At 47.4% G+C, this 20,087-nt stretch overlaps 1 protein-coding gene across 5 annotated transcripts in view; it reads right to left on the bottom strand.

The window, feature by feature from the left end:
- The window catches only part of tnr (tenascin R (restrictin, janusin)), a 157,902-nt gene that overhangs the window by 98,736 nt on the left and 39,079 nt on the right, over nt 1-20,087 (bottom strand). For 3 of the 5 annotated variants that reach the window (XM_043700044.1, XM_043700043.1, XM_043700048.1), the window contains exons 2-3: nt 17,187-17,688; nt 1,355-1,738 (exon numbers count right to left, since the gene is read on the bottom strand). In XM_043700044.1, coding sequence (XP_043555979.1) covers nt 1,355-1,738; nt 17,187-17,649 — 847 coding nt within the window. In that variant the 5' untranslated portion in view covers nt 17,650-17,688. The other 2 variants (XM_043700047.1, XM_043700045.1) reach the window with 2 other exon arrangements.

Below are 20,087 nucleotides of genomic sequence, written 5' to 3'. Positions count from 1 at the left end.
GCTCCTCCCCCACACTGAACCCTTCCCCTCACACTGAACCCTTCCCCCCACACTGAACCCTTCCCCCAATGGTAAGCACTGCTGCCTCACAGCACCAGAGACCCGAGTTCAATTCATGCCTCAGGCGACTGTCGGTGTGGAGTTTGCAAATTCTCCCCGTGTCTGCGTGGGTTTCCTCCGGGTGCTCCGGTTTCCTCCCACAGTCCAAAAAATGTGCAGGTCAGGTGAATTGGCCATGCTAAATTGCCCATTGTGTTAGGTGAAGGGGTAAATGTAGGGGAATGGGTTTGGGTGGGTTGCTCTTCGGAGGGTCTGTGTGGACTTGTTGGGCTGAAGGGCCTCTTTCCACATTGTAAGTAATTTGTGGGTGGCACAGTGGTTAGCACTGCTGCCTCACAGCGCCAGAGACCCGGGTTCAATTCCCACCTCAGGCGACTGACTGTGTGGAGTTTGCACATTCTCCTCGTGTCTGTGTGGGTTTCCTCCGGGTGCTCCGGTTTCCTCCCACAGTCCAAAGATGTGCATGTCAGGTGAATTGGCCATGCTAAATTGCCCGTAGTGTTAGGTAAGGGGCAAATGTAGGGGAATGGGTTGCGGGTCAGTGTGGATTTGTTGGGCCAAAAGGCTGTTTCCACACTGTAAGTAACCTAATCTAATTTACAATGAACCCTTCCCCCCACACTGAACCCTGCACTGAGCTCCTCCCCCACACTGAACCCCTCCCCCACACTGAACCCCTCCCAGTGCAATGAGCTTCTCCCCATCCCTACACCACACTGAGCTCACCTTCACATTGTGCCCTTGGCCCACACTGTGTCCTTCCCCACACCAAATCTCACCTCCACACTCAGGCTCCCCACGTGTCCACAAGACTGATCCCATCCCCCAACTTAAGACCCTTAACATTGAACCTCTCCCTTGCACCGAGCCTCACCCTCACACTGAACCCCTCCTCCACATTGAACCTTTAGATTACTTTAGATTACTTACAGTGTGGAAAGCGCAACCCACCCAGACCCATTCCCCTACATTTACCCTGCACCTAACACTACAGGCAATTTAGCATGGCCAATTCACCTGACCTGCACATTTTTGGACTGTGGGAGGAAACCGGAGCACCCGGAGGAAACCCACGCAGACACGGGGAGAATGTGCAAACTCCACACAGACAGTTGCCCGAGGCGGGAATTGAACCCAGGTCTCTGGCGCTGTGAGGCATCAGTGCTAACCACTGTGCCACCATGCCGCCCCACTCACACTGAGCCCCTTCCCCTCACTGAACCTCTCCACAGTGAGCCCCTCCCCAATCCACATTCCATCCCCCTGCACTGGCCCTCAGTGTAGCCAGCCTTACCTTGCCCACAGTCCTGTCCAGTGTAGCCCTCTTGACAGGAGCACACGCCATGGTTACATTGCCTGTTCTGGCTGCAGCCGTTGAGACACCTCAGTTGCCCACAGTCCGCTCCAGTGTACGGTTCCTCACATACACACTCGGCTTCCACACAGAGCCCATGTCCACTGCAGTTGCCAGGGCATTGCAGCTCACTGCAGTCCTGCCCTGTGTAGCCCTGGTCACAGAGGCATTGCCCATCAACACACAGCCCATGCCCACTGCAGTTGGACTGGCAGCATTGCACTGAGCAGCCCTTGCCTGTCCAGCCAAGTTCACAGCTGCAGTCACACGTCTCCATGCTGAAGTTACCATGGCCATTACACATGGGGGCATAGTCAATCCGACCTGAGGAGAGAGAGAGGAGGAGAGACAGGGTGAGCAACACAAACTCCAGAGCCAATTTTGGAGAGGGGGGTGAAGGGGAAGAGAGAGGAGACAGAGAAATTGAGAGATGATGACAGTGAAAGGAAAACAGATTCACAGAGAGAGAGAGAGAGAGAGAGATGAGACACAGATAGAAAGGGCAATACGGAGAGAGAGAAAGTGGTCAAAAGGTAGAGAGAACTAGGGCAACGGCAAGAGGGAAGCTGGGTGACAGAGAAAGATGATGACAGAGAGAGAGATTGGCGTGAGGGTATAAAGGATGAACCATCACAGACCAAGTGCAAGTCCCACAGCCATTCCAGGGAAAGGGTTAGAGAGGTGATCAATTCAATTCTCTAAGGCATGTCAAATTCATAATAAGATAATAGAGGATTTCCACTTCTCTAATATTATAAAGGGACTCCCTGATGAAGGAGCGTCGCTCCAAAAGCTAGTTCTTCCAAATAAACCTGTTGGACTATAACCTGGTGTTGTGTGATTTTTAATTTTGTACACCCCAGTCCAACACCGGCTCCTCCACATCATTACTATAAAGGGTTCAGAGAGGGCAAATTTCTTGAAATGTATGCAAGAAAGCGTCTTATATCAACATGTGGATGGTCCTCCAAGGAACAGTACAGTACTGGGGGATCTAATTCTTAGAATCCCAACACTGGGAAGCAGACCATTCAGCCCATACCACCCTGACCCACCCCATCCCTGAAACCCTATATTTCCCATGGCCAATCCACCTAACCTGCACATCTTTGGACTGTGGGAGGAAACCGGAGCACCCGAAAGAAACCCACGCAGACACGGGGAAAATTTGCAAACACCACACAAACAGCCTCCCAAGGGTGGAACCGAACCCGGATCCCTGGCGTTGTGACGCAGCAGTGCTAGCCACTGAGCCACCGTGCCGCCCATTCCAGGGAATGACACCGGACAGCTGTTTGAGGTGGCAGTGAGGGAGCCTTTCAATGATAGCGACCACAACACCATACATTTTTAAGTTTGTTATGGCAAAGGGGAAAGATGGTCTGAAAGAAAAGGGTTTTGGATAGTGGTAAGGCAGATTTTATGATAATAAACTCGGTGGCATGGTGGCATAGTGGTTAGCACTGATGCCTCACAGCGCCAGTGACCGGGGTTCAATTCCCGCCTCAGGCAACTCTCTGTGAGGAGTTTGCACATTCTCCCCGTGTCTGCGTGAGTTTCCTCCGGGTGCTCCGGTTTCCTCCCACAGTCCAAAATGTGCAGGTCAGGTGAATTGGCCATGCTAAATTGCCCGTAGTGTTAGGTGAAGGGGTAAATATAGGAGAATGGGTCTGAGTGGGTTACGCTTCGGCGGGTCGGTGTGGACTTGTTGGGCCGAAGGGCCTGATTCCACACTGTAGGTAATCTAATCTAAACCAGGATCTAACCAAAGTAGACTCGGAACAGCTACTTGAAGGTATATCTACAACAGAACAATGGGAGGAATTCAAAAGTTTCCTTCAGAGTGAAATTTGGGACCGACAAGCCCAGAGAACCATAGATATCTAAGAATAGCCAGGACTGGATAAAATGGCAAAGAGAAATGTATAACACATACAAAGGGAGCAAAAACAGTGAAGGCCTGAAATGAATGTGGAAAGTGCAAGGGAAGTCAAAAAAAGCCATTAGGAGAATTAAGAGAAAGTATGAGAAAACGCTGGTGGGCAATGTTAGGGAGAATCTGAAGATATTCTACAGGTAGATCAAGGTGAAGAGAACATCCAGGAAAGGAGGTGGGCCCATTGGGGAGCAAGGGGGACATCTGAATATGGAGCCAGAGGGCTGGTGGACAGCGAATGTGATTCCACTCGAAATTAATGGTGAAAGAGGGGAACAATAGGCCAGTGAGTCCAACATTAATGGTAGGGAAACACTTGGAGGAAACTGTGACGGAGAAAATTAAACTCCATTTAGTGAGGCAAGGTTTGATCAAGATAGCCAGCATGCCTTTGTCAGAGGGAGGCCATGCCAAATGAATTTGATTGAATTTTTCAAAGAGGTGATCAAGTGTTTGGATGAAGGTAGGGCAGTTGATGCAGAATATCGAACATAGTAGGAATAGTAGGTACATTATAGGAATGGGCCCTTCATCCCACGAAGATGCGCCGAACATGACGGCAAATTAAACTAATACCGTCTACCTCCCCTTGGCATATTCCTCCATTCCTTGCATATTCATGTGCTTATCTAAAAATTCCTTAAATGCCCCCCTATCTTATCTGCCTCAACCACCACTGCTTGCAGCACATTCCACACTCCTATTCCTCGCTGTGTAAAAACCTTGCCCCTCACATCTCCTTTGAACTTTCCCCCTCTCACCTTAAATGTATGTTCCCTTGTATTAGACATTTCAACTCTGGGGAAAAAGATTCTGATCGTCAACCCTGTATACGCATCCCATAATTTTATAGACTTCTATCAAGTCTCCCTTCAGCCGCTCCAGAGAAAACAACCCAAGTTTCTCTAACCGATGATTAGATTCCCTACAGTGTGGAAACAGGCCCTTCGGCCCAATAAGTCCATACTGACCCTCTGAAGAGCAACCCCACCCAGACCCATTCCCCTACACCTAACACTATGGGCAATTTAGCATAGCCAATTCACCTAATCTGCACATTTTTTGGACTGTGGGAGGAAACCGGAGCACCCAGAGGAAACCCACGCAGACACGGGGAGAATGTGCAAACTCCACACAGACAGTTGCCTGAGGCGGGAATTGAACCCAGGTCTCTGGCGCTGTGAGGCAGCAGTGCTAACCACTGTGCCACCGTGCCACCTCTTATAGTTCAAAAATTCTAATCCAGACAGCATCCTGGTTAACTTCTTCTCCAAAGTCTCCACATCCATCCTGTAATGTGGTGACCAGAACTGAACGCATGATTCCGCGAGATAGAATGCAAGGAAGGGGAACAGAAACAAAGTGGGTGATGGGAGACAGTGAGACAGGATGTAGCAGAAAGAGAGAGAGGGTGAGAAAGGGAGATGGTGCATGTTGTCAATCTGGATTTAAGAATGTGATGACAAGATACCACATAAAATGCAGAATGGGCAGACAGACAGCAAATGGAGTTCAGTGTAAATAGGTGTGAAGTGATGCATGTCAGAGGAAGCGATGGTGAGAATAAACTTATTGACTCAATTCTAAAGAATGAGCAAAGACTAAGGGATCTTAGAGTGTCTGGATATCAATTTGTGAGGGTTAGAGGATATACTAAGAGAGCAAAGCAAATGGAATCTTGAGATTAAATAGCAACAGGGGAGGTGCTGGAAGACTGGAGGTTGGCTAACATGGTGTCATTATTTAAGAAAGTTGGCAAGGAAAATCCAGGGAACTGGTGAGTCTGACTTCAGTATTGGGTATGTTGTTGGTAGGAATCCTGAGGGACAGGATGGACATGTATTTTGAAAAGCAAGGACTGATTAGGGATATTCAGCGTGGCTTTGTGCATGGGAAATCATGTCTCACCAGCTTGATTGATTTTTTTGAAGAAGTAACAAAGAGGATTGATTAAGGAAGAGCAGTGGAGATAATCTATATGGACTTCAGTTAGGCATTCAACAAGGTTCCTCATGGGAGATTGGTTAGCAAGGTTAGATCAAAGGGAATTCTGGGAGAATTAGCCATTTGGATACAGAACTGGCTCGAAGGTAGAAGACAGAGGATGGTGGTGGAGAGTTGCTTTTCAGACTGGAGGACTGTGACTAGCAATTTGCCAGTAGGATCGGTGCTGGGTCCACTGATGTCTGTCACTTATATCAATGATGTGGATGTGAACGTAGGAGGTATGGTTAGTAAGCTTGCAGATAACACCAAAATTGCAGGTGGTCAGCGAAGTAGGTTACCTCAGAGTACAATGGGATCTTGATCAGATCAGCCAATAGGCTGAGTGGCAGATGGAGTTTAATTTAGATAAATGTGAGGTGCTGCATTTTGAGAAAGCAAATCTTAGCAGAACGTATACATTTAATAGTAAGGTCCTAGGGAGTGTTGCTGAACAGAGACCTTGAAGTGCAGGTTACAGTTCCTTGAAAGTGGAGTCACAGGTAGATAGGATAGTGAAGAAGGCATTTGGTATGCTTTCCTTTATTGGTCAGAGTATTGAGTACAGGAGTTGGGAGGTCATGTTGCGGCTGTACTATGTTGGAATATTGCGTGCCATTCTGGTCTCCCTGCTATAGGAAGGATTGAAACTTGAAAGGGTTCAGAAAAGATTTACAAGGATGTTGCCAGGGTTGGAGGGTTTGAGCTATAAGGAGAGGCTGAACAGGCTGAGGCTGTTTTCCCTGGAGCATTGGAGGTTGAGGGGTGACCTTAGAGAGGTTCATAAAATCAAGAGGGGCATAGAATAGGTGAATATCCAAGAGCTTTTTCTCTGGGGTGGGGCAGTTTAAAACTAAATGACATAGATATTAAGGTGAAAGGGGAAAGATTTAAAGGAACCTAAGGGGCAACCTTTTCGCACAGAGGGTGGTGCGTGTGTGGAATGAGCTGCCAGAGGAAGTGGTGGAGGCTGATACAATTACGATATTTAAGAGACATTTGGATGAATACATGAATAGGAAAGATTTGGAGGGATATGGGCCAAGTGCTGGCAAATGGGACTAGATTTATTTAGGATATCTGGTTGGCATGGCCAAGTCGAACTGAAGAGCCCTTTTCTGCACTGTATATCTCTATGATTCTGTGACTCTATGACTCTAAATAGAAACATCAGGTACAAAAGCAAGGAAGTGATGCTGAATCTTCAGACACACCAAGAAAGATGAGAGGGTAACTGAGAGCCTGCAGGAGAGATTTACCAGAATGGGTCCTGTGAAGAGGGATTTTACTGAAAAGGTTCAGTTAGAGAAGCTGAGATTGTTCTCCCTTGGAGCAAAGGAGATCGAGAGTAGATTTTTGAGGTGGACAGGATTACAGTGCATTCCACCTACAAGACGCTCTGCAGTGAATGACAATGCAACTTAAACAGCACTTTCTAAACCTACAACCACTTCCATCTCGAAGGGCAAGGGCAGCAGATACATGGGAACACCACCCTCTGCAAGGACAGGGGTAGGCGTATCTCTGACCAGGAATGACTTCACTATGAGGTTTGGTGGGGGTTGGTTTTCATGAGTTGGAGTTTGTGAGGTGGGATCCACCAGTGAATTGATTGAGAACCATAGAATCCCTACAGTGTGGAAACAGGCCCTTCAGCCCAACAAATCCACACCAACCCTCTGAAGAGTAACCTACCCAGATCCATTCCCCTACTCTATTATCCTATATTTACCCCTGACTAAGGCACTAACCTACACATCCCAGAACACTATGATCAATTTAGCATGGCCAATTCACCTAACCTGCACATCTTTGGACTGTGGGAGGAAACTCAAGCAGACACGGGGAGAATGTGCAAACTCCACACAGACAGTCGCCCGAGGCAAGTTTCAAACCCAGGTCCCTGTGACTGTGAGGCAGCAATGCTAACCACTGAGCCACCATGGCACTCCCTTACTGCCTGGATGTATTAATAGGTTATAAGGGAACTTTGTGAAATGAATGCCTGGCCATCAGCACGTTGACATAACACAGTGTTCCCCCATCATGGGCAAGAGTCCCTGTGTGTGTCGCAGAGCTGATGTGAGTGCTGGGCTTCAGTAATCTCCCCACCACCCTCTATAGCTGACCATGGGAAAAGTTCTGTAAAGTGCTCATCACTGAGGAGGATAGGAGGAGTAACTAATGCTCACTCTCCAATGCTCTCTACTTTTTCCTGGAGCCCTCCATAACCTTTCTTTTTAGGTAATATTTAACATCCTCTTGAAAGCCTCAGCTGAAGTCGCCTCTTCCATACTTTCGTGCAATGCATCCAGACCGTAATCCAGATTCTGCACAGATTCATTCTTAATTCATTCATGGGGTGTGGATGCTGCTGGTTTGGCCAGTATTTATTGTCCATCAGCTAAAAGGACGTACCTCGAGAGTCAGCGGCCTCCATTTTCAGCAGCAGCGGGAGTGGGGAGTGGGGAGAGCGAGGAGCTGAGTGGGAGCGGCTGAATTGCATTCTGGGAAGGCGAGTGAACTGATACGTTTGGGCAGTGGCTGAACCTGAGACACTACACGATAAGGTTTCTCTATTCCTTTTTCATGTGTGATTGATATTTTTTTCTTTATTTCTTTTTTCACTTATCTATTATTTGATATTATAATTGGACTAAGTTAAGTTTAAGAGTAAAAATGGCAGGAGGTCCCAGATCTGTGTTCTGCTCCTCTTGCTCAATGTGGGAGCTCAGCGACGCGGCTGATGTCCCTGACTCCTTCACCTGCAGGAAGTGTGTCCAGCTGCAGCTCCTGTTAGACCACATGATGGCTCTGGAGCTGCAGATGGACTCACTTTGGAGCATCAGCAATGCTGAGGAGGTCATGGATAGCACGTTTAGTGAATTGGTCATACTACAGATTAGCACTGGAGAGGGAGAAAGGAAATGGGTGACCAAAAGGCAGAGAAAGAGCAGGAAGGCAGTGCAGGTGTCCCCTGTGGTCATCTCCCTCCAAAACAGGTCTACCATTTTGGATAATGTTGTGGGAGATGGCTCACTAGGGGAAGGCAGCAGTAGACAGATTCATGACACCATGGCTGGCTTTGCTGTACAGTAGGGCTGGAAAAAGAGTAAAAGGGATATAGTTATAGGGGACTAGATTAGAATGGTGCTGGAAAAGCACAGCAAGTCAGGCAGCATCCAAGGAGCAGGAAAATCGATGTTTCGAGCAAAAGCCCTTCATCATCAGCCCTCATTCCTGATGAAGGGCTTATAGGGGATTCATTTGTAAGGGGAGTAGATAGGCGATTCTCAAAAACAAGACTCCTGAATGGTATGTTGCCTTCCAGGTGCATGGGTCAGGGATGACTCTGATCGGCTGCAGGACATTCTAAAGGGAGAGGGTGAACAGCCAGCTGTCGTGGTGCATACAGGCACCAATGATTTGTTAATAAATGGGATGGGGTCCTAAAAGCAGAATTTAGGGAGTTAGGAGTCAAGTTAAAAAAGGAGGACTTCAGAGTTAGTAATCTCAGGATTGCTACCACTGCTAGTCGGAGTAGAAAAGAAGAAATAGGCAGGATGAAAGAGTGGCCTGAGAAATGGTGCAGGAAGGAGGATTAAAGAGTTTTGGGACATTCCAACCAGTTCTGGGGGAAGTGGGACTGTTACAAAATGGACGGTCCATACCTGGGCTGGACTGGAACCAATGTCCTTGGGGGTGCTTTTGCTAATGCTGTTGGGGAGTGTTTGAACTAACATGGCAGGGGAATGGGAACCAAATGAGGAGGATAGTGGAGAGTAAGGAGGCAGAAAGTAAAGCCTTTAAGGAACCAGAGAATGAAATCAGCATGACTAAGGGGAAGAATAGGTAGGAAGCAGATGATGAACTGGTGATCTGAGGTGCATTTGTTTAAATGCAAGAAGGAGTTGAGAGTGTGGTGCTGGAAAAGCACAGCAGGTAAGACAGCATCCAAGGAGCAGGAGAATCAACATTTCGGGCAGAAACCCTTCATCAGGAATGAAGCTTGCGGGCCGGGGGCTGAGGTAAATGGGAAGGGGTTGGGGTAAGGAGCAAGGTAGCTGGGAATGTGAAAGGTAGTGGAACATGGGGGAGAAGGTGATAGGTCGGAGAGGAGGGTGGGGCGGATAGATGGGAAAGGTGATGGACAGGTCAGGAGGGTGGTGCCGAGTTGGTGGCTTGGGACTGGGATATTATGGGGGAGACGGGAAATGAGGAAACTGGTGAAATCCACATTGATCCCGTGTGGTTGCAAGGTGGAATATGAGGCGTTCTTCCTCCAGGCGGGGGTGATAACAGTTTGGCGGGGGAGGAGGCCCAGGACCTGAATGTCCTCGATGGAGTGGGAGGGGGAGTTGAAGTGTTCAGCCATGGGGCAGTGGGTGCAGATGTCCCAGAGATGTTCTCTGAAATGCTCTGCAAGTAGGCATCCTGTCTCCCCAATGGATAGGAGACCACACCAGGTGCAACAGATGCAGTAGATGACACTGGTAGATTTTTGTTGGATGTGGAAGGATCCTTTGGAGCTTTGGCCGAGGTGAGGGGACAGGTGTGGGCGCAGATTATGCACTTCCTGCGGAGGCAGGGGAAGGTGCCGGGAGTGGCGTGGGCTGGTGGGGTGGGGTGGATCTGATGAGGGAGTCATGGAGGGAATGATAGGGCTGGGGAGGGAAATATATCTCTGGTGGTGGGATCCATTTGTAGGTGATGGAAGTGGCGGAGGATGATGTGATTTGTGTGGAGGTTGATGGGGTGGAAGGTGAGGAGTGGGGGTTCTGTCCTTGTTGTGGTTGGAGCTGGGGTTCAAGGGCGATGGTGTGGGAAGTGGAGAATTTGCACTAGAGGGCATTGCCAACCATGTGGGAGGGGAAATTGCGATCTTGGAAGAAGGAGGCCATCTGAGATATTCTATAGTAGGATGTGGGGAACAGATGTGGTGGAGGTAGAGAAATTGAGAATAAGGGATGGCATTTTTACAGGACGTAGGGTGGGAGGAGGTGTAGTCTAGGTATCTATGGGAGTAGTCTAGGTAGCTTGAAGTAGATGTCCATGGTTAGTTGGTCGCCGGAAACAGTGATGGAGAGACCCAGGAAGGGGAACCAGGTGTCCGAGATGGTCCAGGTGAATTTGAGTTCGGGGTAGAAGGTGTTGGTGAATTTGATGAACTGTTCAACCTCCTCATGGGAGCACGAGGCAGCGCCGATACAGTCATTGATGTAGCAAAGGAACAGATGGGGAGTGGTGCCGGTGTAACTGCGGAAGGTGGACTGTTCCACGTACCCTACAAAGAGGCAGGCATAGCTGGGGTCCATGCGGGTGCCCAGGGCTACCCCTTTGATTTGGAGGAAGTGGGAGGATTGGAAGGAGTAGTTGTTGAGGGTGAGGACCAGGTCAGCCAGACGGATGAAGAAACAGAGGGCTTGGAGATCTTTGTCGTGGCGGATGAATGTGTACCGGGACTGGATGTCCATGGTGAAGATAAGGCATTGGGGGCCAGGGAAACAAATATCTTGGAGGAGGTGAAGGCGTGGATGGTGTCCCGAATGTAGGTGGGGAGTTCCTGGACTAAGGGGGACAGGACAGTGTCAAGGTAGACAGAGGTGAATTCAGTGGGACAGATGCAGGCTGAGACAATGGGTCGACTGGGGAAGTCAGGTTTGTGAATCTTTGTTAGGAGGTAGAATGGGATGGTGCAGGGTAGATGGACATAGGACTTGGATTCGTACCTGGGAGTCTGATGTTATTGCTGTTACTGAGACTTGATTGAGGGAAGGGCAAGATCAGCAACTAAATATTCCACGATGTTGATGCTTCAGGCAGGATTGAGAGGGAGGTAAAAGGGGTGGAGGAGTTGCATTAGTGGTCAGAGAGGATATCACAGCTGTGCTGAAGGAGAGCACTATGGAGGATTCAAGTAGTGAGGCAATATGGGCCGAGGCAGAATTAGGAAGGGTGCAGTAACAATGTTGGAGCTGCACTACAGGCCTCCCAACAACCAGTGTTAGCTATAGGTACAAATATGTGAACAGATTATGGAAAGATGTGATGGGCAAGTAGTGAGGCAATATGGGCCGAGGCAGAAATAGGAAGGGTGCAGTAACAATGTTGGGGCTGCACTACAGGCCTCCCAACAACCAGTGTTAGCTATAGGTACAAATATGTGAACAGATTATGGAAAGATGTGATGGGAGATTTTAATTTTCCCAACATTGACTGGGATTCACTTAGTGTGAGAGGTTTAGATGGAGCAGAATTTGTAAGGAGAGTCCAGGAGGATTTTACAGAGTAGTATAGTCCAACTCGGGAAGGGGCTATACTGGGCCTGGTGTTGGAGAATGAGCCTGGCCAGATGGTTCAAGTTTCAGTCGGGGATTACTTTGGGAAGAGTGATCACAATTCTGTAAGTTTTAGAATGCTCGTGGACAAAGACAAGAGTGGTCCTAAAGGAAGAGTGCTAAACTTGGGGAAGGCCAACTATAGCAAAATTCAGCAGGAGCTGGGGAATGTGGATTGGGAGTAGCTGTATGAGGATTAAACCACATTTGATATGTGTGAGGCTTTTAAAGAGAGATTGATTAGAGTACAGGACAGACATGTCCCTGTGAAAATGAGGGATAGAAATACCAAGATTAGGGAACCCTGGATGACAGGTGAAATTGTGAGACTAGCTAAGAGGAAAAAGGATGCATACATAAGGTCTAGGCGACTGAAAACAGACAAAGCTTTGGAAGAATATTGGGAAAGTAGGACTAAACTGAAATGAGGAATTAAAAGGGCTAAAAGGGGTCATGAAATATCATTAGCAAACAGGGTTAAGGGAAATGCCAAAGCCTTTTGTTCATATATAAGGAGCAAGAGGGTGACTAGAAAAGGGTTGGCTCAAGTAGTGAGGCAATATGGGCAGAGGCAGAAATAGGAAGGGTGCAGTAACAATGTTGGGGCTGCACTACAGGCCTCCCAACAGCCAGTGTGAGCTATAGGTACAAATATGAGAATAGATTATGGAAAGATGACAAAGGAGGGAAATTATGCGTGGAGTCAGAGAAAATGGGTGAGATTCTTAATGAATACTTTGCATCGATATTCACCAAGGAGAGGGTGACATGACGGATGTTGAGGTAAGGGATAGATGCTTGATTACTCGAGGTCAAGTCGGCGTAAGGAGGGAGGAAGTGTTGGGTATTCTAAAAGGCATTAAGGTGGACTAGTCCCCAGGTCTCGGTGGGATCTATACCAGGCTACTGAGGAAAGCAAGAGAAGAAGTAGCTGGGGCCTTAACGTTGCAGCATCTTTGAACACGGGTGAGGTCTCGGAGGACTGGAGAATTGCTAATGTTGTCCCCTTGTTTAAGAAGGGTAGCAGGATAATCCAGGTAATTATAGACCAGTGAGCCTAATGTCAGTGGTAGGAAAGTTGCTGGAGAAGCTACTGAGGGATAGGATCTATTCTCACTTGTAAGAAAATGGGCTTATCAGTGATAGGCAACAGGGAAGGTCATGTCTTACCAACTTAATACTAACTTACCAACTTTGACGAAGTGACAAAGTTGATTGATGAGGGAAGGGCTGTTAGATGTCATATACGTGGACTTCAGTAAGGTGTTTTATAAAGTTCCCCATGGTAGGCTGATGGAGAAAGTGAAGTCGCATGGGGTCCAGAGTGTACTATCTAGATGGATAAAGTACCGGCTGGGCAACAGAAGACAGAGAGTAGTAGTGGAATGGAATTTCTCAAAATGGAGAACTGTGACAGTAAAGGAGAGGTCACCTTGTTGAGAGTTTTCTACAGGCCTCTGAATAGTTCCAGAGATGTAGAGGAAAGGATAGCAAAGGTGGTCCTTGTTAGGAGCTAGAGTGACAGGGTAGTTGTTATAGGGGACTTTAACTTTCCAAATATTGACTAGCAATACTATAGTTCAAGTACTTTAGATGGGTCAGTTTTTGTCCAATGTGTGCAGGAGGGTTTCCTGACACAATATATAGACAGGCCAAAAAGGGGCGAGGCCACATTAGATTTAGTACTGGGTAATGAACCTGGCCAGGTGTTAGATTTGGAGGTAGGTGAGCACTTTGGTGATAGTGACCACAATTCGGTTATGTTTGCTTTAGTGATGGAAAGGGATAAGTATATATCACAAGGCAAGAGTTGTCGCTGGGGGAAAGGCAATTATGATGTGATTAGGCAAGATTTAGGGTGCAGAGGAAGAGGAAGGAAACTGCAGGAATGGGCACAATTGAAATGTGGAGCTTATTCAAGGACCAGCAACTGCAGGTCCTTGATGAGTATGTACCTCAGGCAGGGAGGAGGTGGCTGAGCGTGGAAGCCATGATTTACCAAGGAAGTTGAATTTCTTGTCAAGAGGAAGAAGGAGGTTTATGTTAGGGTGAGATGTGAAGGCTCATTTCTGGTGCTTGAGAGTTATAAGTTAGCCAGGAAGGACCTAAAGAGAGAGCTAAGGAGGGGACATGAGAAGTCGTTGGCAGGTAGGATCAAGAAAAACCCTAAAGCTTTCTATAGGTATGTAAGGAATAAAAGAATGGTGAGAGTAAGATTAGGGCCAATCACGGGCAGTGGTGGGAAGTTGTGCATTGAGTCCAAGGAGATTGGGGAAGAGCTAAATGTATATTTTTCACCAGTATTCACACTGGAAAAAGACAATGTTGTCAAGGAGAATACTGACATACAGGCTTCTAGAATAGATAGGATTGGAGTTCACAAGGAGGAGGTGTTAGCAATTCTGGAAAATGTCAAAATAGATAAGTCCCGTGGGCCAGATAAGATTTATCCAAGGATTTTCTAGGAAGACAGGGAGGAGATTGCCGAGCCTTTGGCTTTGATCTTTATGTCATCATTGTTTACAGGAATAGTGCCAGAAGACTGAAGGATAGCAAATGTCGTCCCCTTGTTCAAGAAGGGGAGTAGAGACAACCCTGGAAATTATAGACCAGTGAGCCTTACTTCGGTTGTGGGTAAAGTGTTGAAAAAGGTTATAAGAGATCGGATTTATAATCATCTAGAAAGTAATAAGTTGATTAGGAATAGTCAACATGGTTTTGTGAAGGGTAGGTCGTGCCCCACAAACCTTATTGAGTTATCTTAGAAGAAGCCCAAACAGGTGGATAGAGTAAAGCAATTAATGTGGAGTATGTGGATTTAAGTAAGGCATTTGGTAAAGGTCCCCATGGTAGGCTATTGCACAAAATAGGGAGGCATGGGATTGAGAGTGATTTAGCAGTTTGGATCAGAAATTGGATGACAGAAAACAGAGGGTGGTGGTTGATGGGAAATGCTCATCCTGAGTTCAGTTACTTGTGGGGTACCACAAGGATCTGTTTTGGGTCCAGTGTTGTTTGCCATTTGTATAAATGACCTGGGATGAGGGCAGAGAAGGATGGGTTAGTAAATTTGCTGATGACACTAAGGTCGGTGGAGTTGTGGATAGTGCTGAAGGATGTTGTAGGTTACAGAGATATAGATAAACTGCAGAACTGGGCAGAGAGGTGGTAAATGAAGTTTGATGTGGAAAAGTGTGAGGTGATTCACTTTGGAAGGAGCAACAGGAATGCAGAGTATTGGGCTACTGGTAAGATTTTTGGTAGTGTAGATGAGCAGAGAGATCTCGGTGTCCATGTACATAGATCCCTGAAAGTGCCGCCCAGGTTGATAAGGTTGTTAAGAAGGCATATGGAGTATTAGCTTTTATTGGTAAAGGGATTGAGTTCTGGAACCATGAGATCATGTTGCAGCTGTACAAAACTTTTGTGCGATCACATTTGGAGTATTGCACACAGTTCTGGTCACCACATTACAGGAAGGATGTGGAAGCTTTGGAAAGGGTTCAGAGGAGATTTACTAGGATGTTGCCTGATATGGAGGGAAGGTCTTATGAGGAAAGGCTGAGAGACTTGAAGCTGTTTTCATTAGAGAGAAGAAGGTTGAGAGGCGACTTAATTGAGACATATAAGATAATCAGAGGGTGAGATAGGTTGGACAGTGAGATCCTTTTCCCTCGGATGGTGATGGCTAGCATGAGGGGGCATTGCTTTAAATTGAGGGGTGATAGATATAGGACAGATGTCAGAGACAGTTTCTTTACTCAGAGAGTAGTAGGAATGTGGAACGCACTGCCTGCAACAGTAGTAGATTTGCCAACTTTATGGGCATTTAAATGGTCATTGGATAGGCATATGGACAAGAATGGAATAGCGTGGGTTAAATGGGCTTCAGATTGGTTCCACAAGTCGGCATAACATCGAGGGCCGAAGGGCCTATATTGTGCTGTAATGTTCTATGTTCTAAGTTCTATATTACCAGTGGTGTTCCTGTTGTTTTTGATATACATAAATAACTTGGAGGAAGGTATAGGTGGTCTGATTAGCAAGTTTACAGATGACACTAAGATTGGTGGAATAGCAGATATTGAAGGAGACTGTCAGAGAATGCAACAGAATGTAGATGGATTGGAGAGTTGGGCAGAGGAATGGCAGATGGAGTTCAGTCCGGTCTAATGCGAGGTGATGCATTTTGGAAGATCCAATTTAAGAGTGAACTATACAGTAAATGGAAAAGTCCTGGGGAAAATTGATGTACAGAGAGATCTGGGTGTTCAGGTCCATTGTTCCCTGAAGGTGGCAACACAGGTCAGTAGAGTGGTTAAAAAGGTAGATGGCATGCTTTCCGCCATCAGATGGGTATTGAGTACAAGAGTTGGCAGGTCATGTTACAGTTGTATAGGACTTTGGTTCAGCCACATTTGGAATACTGCATACAGTTCTGGTCGCCACATTACCAAAAGGATGTGGATGCTTTGGACAGGGTGCAGAGGAGGTTCACCAGGATGTTGCCTGGTATGGAGGACATTAGCTATGTAGAGAGGTTGAGTAGATTAGGATTATTTTCATTAGAAAGATGGAGATTGAGGGGGGATCTGATTGAAGTCTACACAATTATGAGAGGTATAGATAGGGTGGATAGCAAGAAGCTTTTTCCCCAGAGTGGGGGACTCAGTTACTAGGGGTCACGAGTTCAAAATGAGAGGGGAAAAGTTTAAGGGAGATATGTGTGAAAGTTCTTTATCCAGAGGGTGGTGGGTGTCTGGAATGCGTTGCCAGTGGAGGTGGTAGAAATGAGCACAATAGCGTCATTTAAGATGTATCAGAGAGATATAGATCCTTAAAAAGTAGGCAACAGGTTTAGAGGATCTGGATCAGCCAAAGGGCCTGTTCCTGTGCTGTAATGTTCTTTGTTCTTACCATCTACTTGCCATTGAGAAGGAAGTGGTGAGCTGCCTTCTTGAATTGCTGTCGTCTGTGTGCTGTAGGTTGACGCACAATGCAATTAAGAAGGGAGTTCCACAACTGTGATCCACCTACAGGGAAGGAACGGTGATATATTTCCAAGTCAGGATGGTGGATGGCTTTGAGAGGAACTTGCAGTGCTGTATTCTGTTGTCCTTCTTGGAGATAGATGTTGTGGGTTTGGAAGATGATGTCAAAGAATCATTGGAGAATTTCTGCAGTGCACTCTGTAGGTAGCACACTGCCTTACTGAGTGTCAGTGGTGGAGGGAGAGAGTGGTGAAGGTAATGGATGTGGTGTCAATCAAGTGAATTCTTTGAACTAATTGTTACAAAATCACAGATCATTGGACCACATCCTTGCTTTCCTGAGGAACCAGGTTCAAATCCCACCGTGAGGAAGCCAGATGTGAATCCAATTATTAAAAACATTCTGGTTCATGAAAGCCCTTGAGGGAAGGAAATCTGCTGTACCTTGAGGAGGACTCCCGGGGAGAAGGCTCCTGAGGTTTATTTCAGGGGCAGGGGTGAAGAGATGGGGGAGAATGTCTTACCTGAAGCTGATCTTTGTCCAGAGCAGCCAGTGCTGCATTGCTGCCTCAGGATGGACACCTCTCTCTCCAACATTTTGAGGCGGTCAAGGATGCTCTGGAGCAGGTCGGAGTGTGGGCAATCACACGTCTGTTTGGGGACATGGATGTTGTGGGTGAACGCTACCCGCCTGTCCGGATGTTGTTCACTGTCTTGGCTGCCGTCCTCATCCTGTGTGAACTCCATTTGTTCTGTGGAGCTGTCCAACCTGACAGAACACACTGAATCCATGGGCACGTTGATGTTGTAGACATGGTTAAAGACAATGGGCTGCTGTTTGATGGTCACCGTGTGGTTAATGTGATGACCTCTGGCGGAGATCTCATCGCGCAGTCGCCGGGGAGTATTGACCAGCAGCCGACAGTCACCTGGATCCAGGAGGCTACTGAGGCAAACGGCCAAGACAGTGAGCATCATCCTCAACATCTCACGTTACAGCTTTCTCCGGGTGTGAACGCCAGGGGACTGCAACAGAGCACACACATAGACAAGCATTTAAAAGTTCAATCCTGGAGCTAGAATTTTGCTGAATTCTACCAGCCTCCAGCTAAGCTTCCATCTTCGCAGCTCACCCAGGTCCCTGCTCTCTGAAGCCCTTCCAATCCAGCTCCCGCTCCCCTCTTCCTCAAACCTCAACTGCTGTTCTCCTGTACCACTTCTGTTTTCAAATTCTTAAAGGCCTCAGCCCGCCATTGTTACTGCAGCGGTTCCAGAAGACAGCTCACCACCTTCTCAAGGGCAACTTGAGACGGGCAATAAACGCAGGCTTGGCCAGCGACACCAGTGCCCCATGAACAAACTCAAAAGCCCTCCTCTAACAAATAACTGCATTCATCGCACTACGGCTTCTTGTACATCCCAGATTTTAACCACTCCACCATCAAACATCAATGTCCCAAGCTCTAGAATTCTCTCCTTGCATCTCTTCATCTCTCGCTTCCTTCCCTTCAGCCTGAGCTTAGTAAACAACCTTTGGGTCACCGTTATCTCTTCATGGGGTTTTGGTGTAACAGGCATTCCATTCCAGTGAAAAGGGTTGTCTTACGTTGCCGAAGGAGAACACGAGAGAAAGCTCCGACTCCAAGTTATTTTGAGAGAGATCCTCTTCACAATTCGATCCTGAGAGAATTCCACTTTGTTCCAATTTTGGAGAGAGCCAGTGAGAGTTTAGATCACATCATGACCTCACTGTATTCAGACTGCTGGATGTAAAACTGCAGAGAGCATCAGCATCCAACTTATTAGCAATTTACTGAATGCATCCCTTCTGATAGGTTATTGAAATCATCATCTCTGCCCATATGACTCAGAGTATCTCTCTTCCTATGTTCCCTGCATTTGTGCATTGGCTCCTTGTACTATAGGATAGGAGGGATTTATTTAAACTACTTTGGACAAAATTGTTCAGCAAGGAAGTTGTAACAAGATTGCACATGTTCTGTATATGTGAGAGAGAGAGAGAGAGAGAGATAAACAGAGGAAGAGAGTGCATTAGCAGGATTGTTCTGGATGGATACTAGCTTCAGCAGGACAAGGGTTGGCCCCATGCCCTACTCTCATTCTTCTGCTCCACAGGAAGTTTGGACTCAGTGAATACTGTGTCCAATTCGGGACTTGTTTTATCTTGACTAGTGCTTCACTTGTCAGCAAAAGAGGGCGGACTCCCCACCCTGAAACTTCCAGATCAGCTCAGTGCCAATGAGACAGAGCCTGAGAAACAACTTACCCTCACCCCGAGACTCTCTCAATGTAACTTCAATACTGGAGGGACCAGTCCCTCTCTACGAGAATCAAACAGCATGATCACTAAATACCAGAAGAGAGGGAAACTCAAGCATCAGGTTTATATGTCAGCCCTTGTGCAGATTAGGAACACAAGTGGGGCAGTACGGTTGGGGGTGGGAAAGGTGGCATAGTGGCTCAGAGGATAGCACTGCTGCCTCACAGTGCCAGGGACCGGTTTCGATTCCAGCCTCGGATGACTGTCTGTGTGGAGTTTGCACATTCTCGCTGTGTCTACGTGGGTTTCCTCCAGGTGCTCTGGTTTCCTCACACAGTCCAAAAGATTAGATTACTTACAGTGTGGAAACAGGCCCTTCGGCCCAACAAGTCCACACCAACCCTCCGAAGAGCAACCCACCCAGACCCATTCCCCTACACCTAACACTATGGGCAATTTAGCGTGGCCAATTCACCTCACCTGCACATTTTTAAACTATGGGAGGAAACTGGAGCACCCGGAGGAAACCCACGCAGACACAGAGAGAATGTGCAAACTCCACAGAGACAGTTGTCTGAGGCAGGAATTGAACCCAGGTCTCTAGCTCTGTGAGGGCAGCAGTGCTAACCACTGTGCCACTGTGCCACTCACAAAAGATGTGCAGGTCAGGTGAATTGGTCATGCTGAATTTACCCATAGTGTTCAGGGACATGTAGGTGAGGTGCATTAGTCAGGGGTAAATGTAGGATAGGGGAGTGTGGGTGGTTTACTCTTTGGAGGGTTGGTGTGGACTTGTTAGGCCAAAGGGCCAGTTTCCACACTGGAGGGATTCTATGATTTGAAGCAATGTGAGAGAGAGAGAGATCTCTCCCTGCCTGGTACTGTACTATACTTCACCACGGGCCTCCAGTATGATAAGGGAATCCACATCCATGTGTTACTGGTTTTTTTAATTGGCAGTATCATCAGTGACAAACAGTTAACCCTCCCCCACTCCACCCTCCCTCCTTCCCCTGCCCCTCACCCCTCCCCTCTCCCACACCCACTTCACCATCCCCTTCTCCTCCTCCTCCCCCTTCACACCCTCCCCCACTCCAACCCCTCTCCCCCACTCCAATCCCTCTCCTTCCCCTCTCAACACTCC

Source organism: Chiloscyllium plagiosum, chromosome 11, assembly GCF_004010195.1.
Source record: "Chiloscyllium plagiosum isolate BGI_BamShark_2017 chromosome 11, ASM401019v2, whole genome shotgun sequence".
Classification (NCBI taxonomy): domain Eukaryota; kingdom Metazoa; phylum Chordata; class Chondrichthyes; order Orectolobiformes; family Hemiscylliidae; genus Chiloscyllium; species Chiloscyllium plagiosum.
This window is presented reverse-complemented; position numbering and strand designations above follow the sequence as displayed.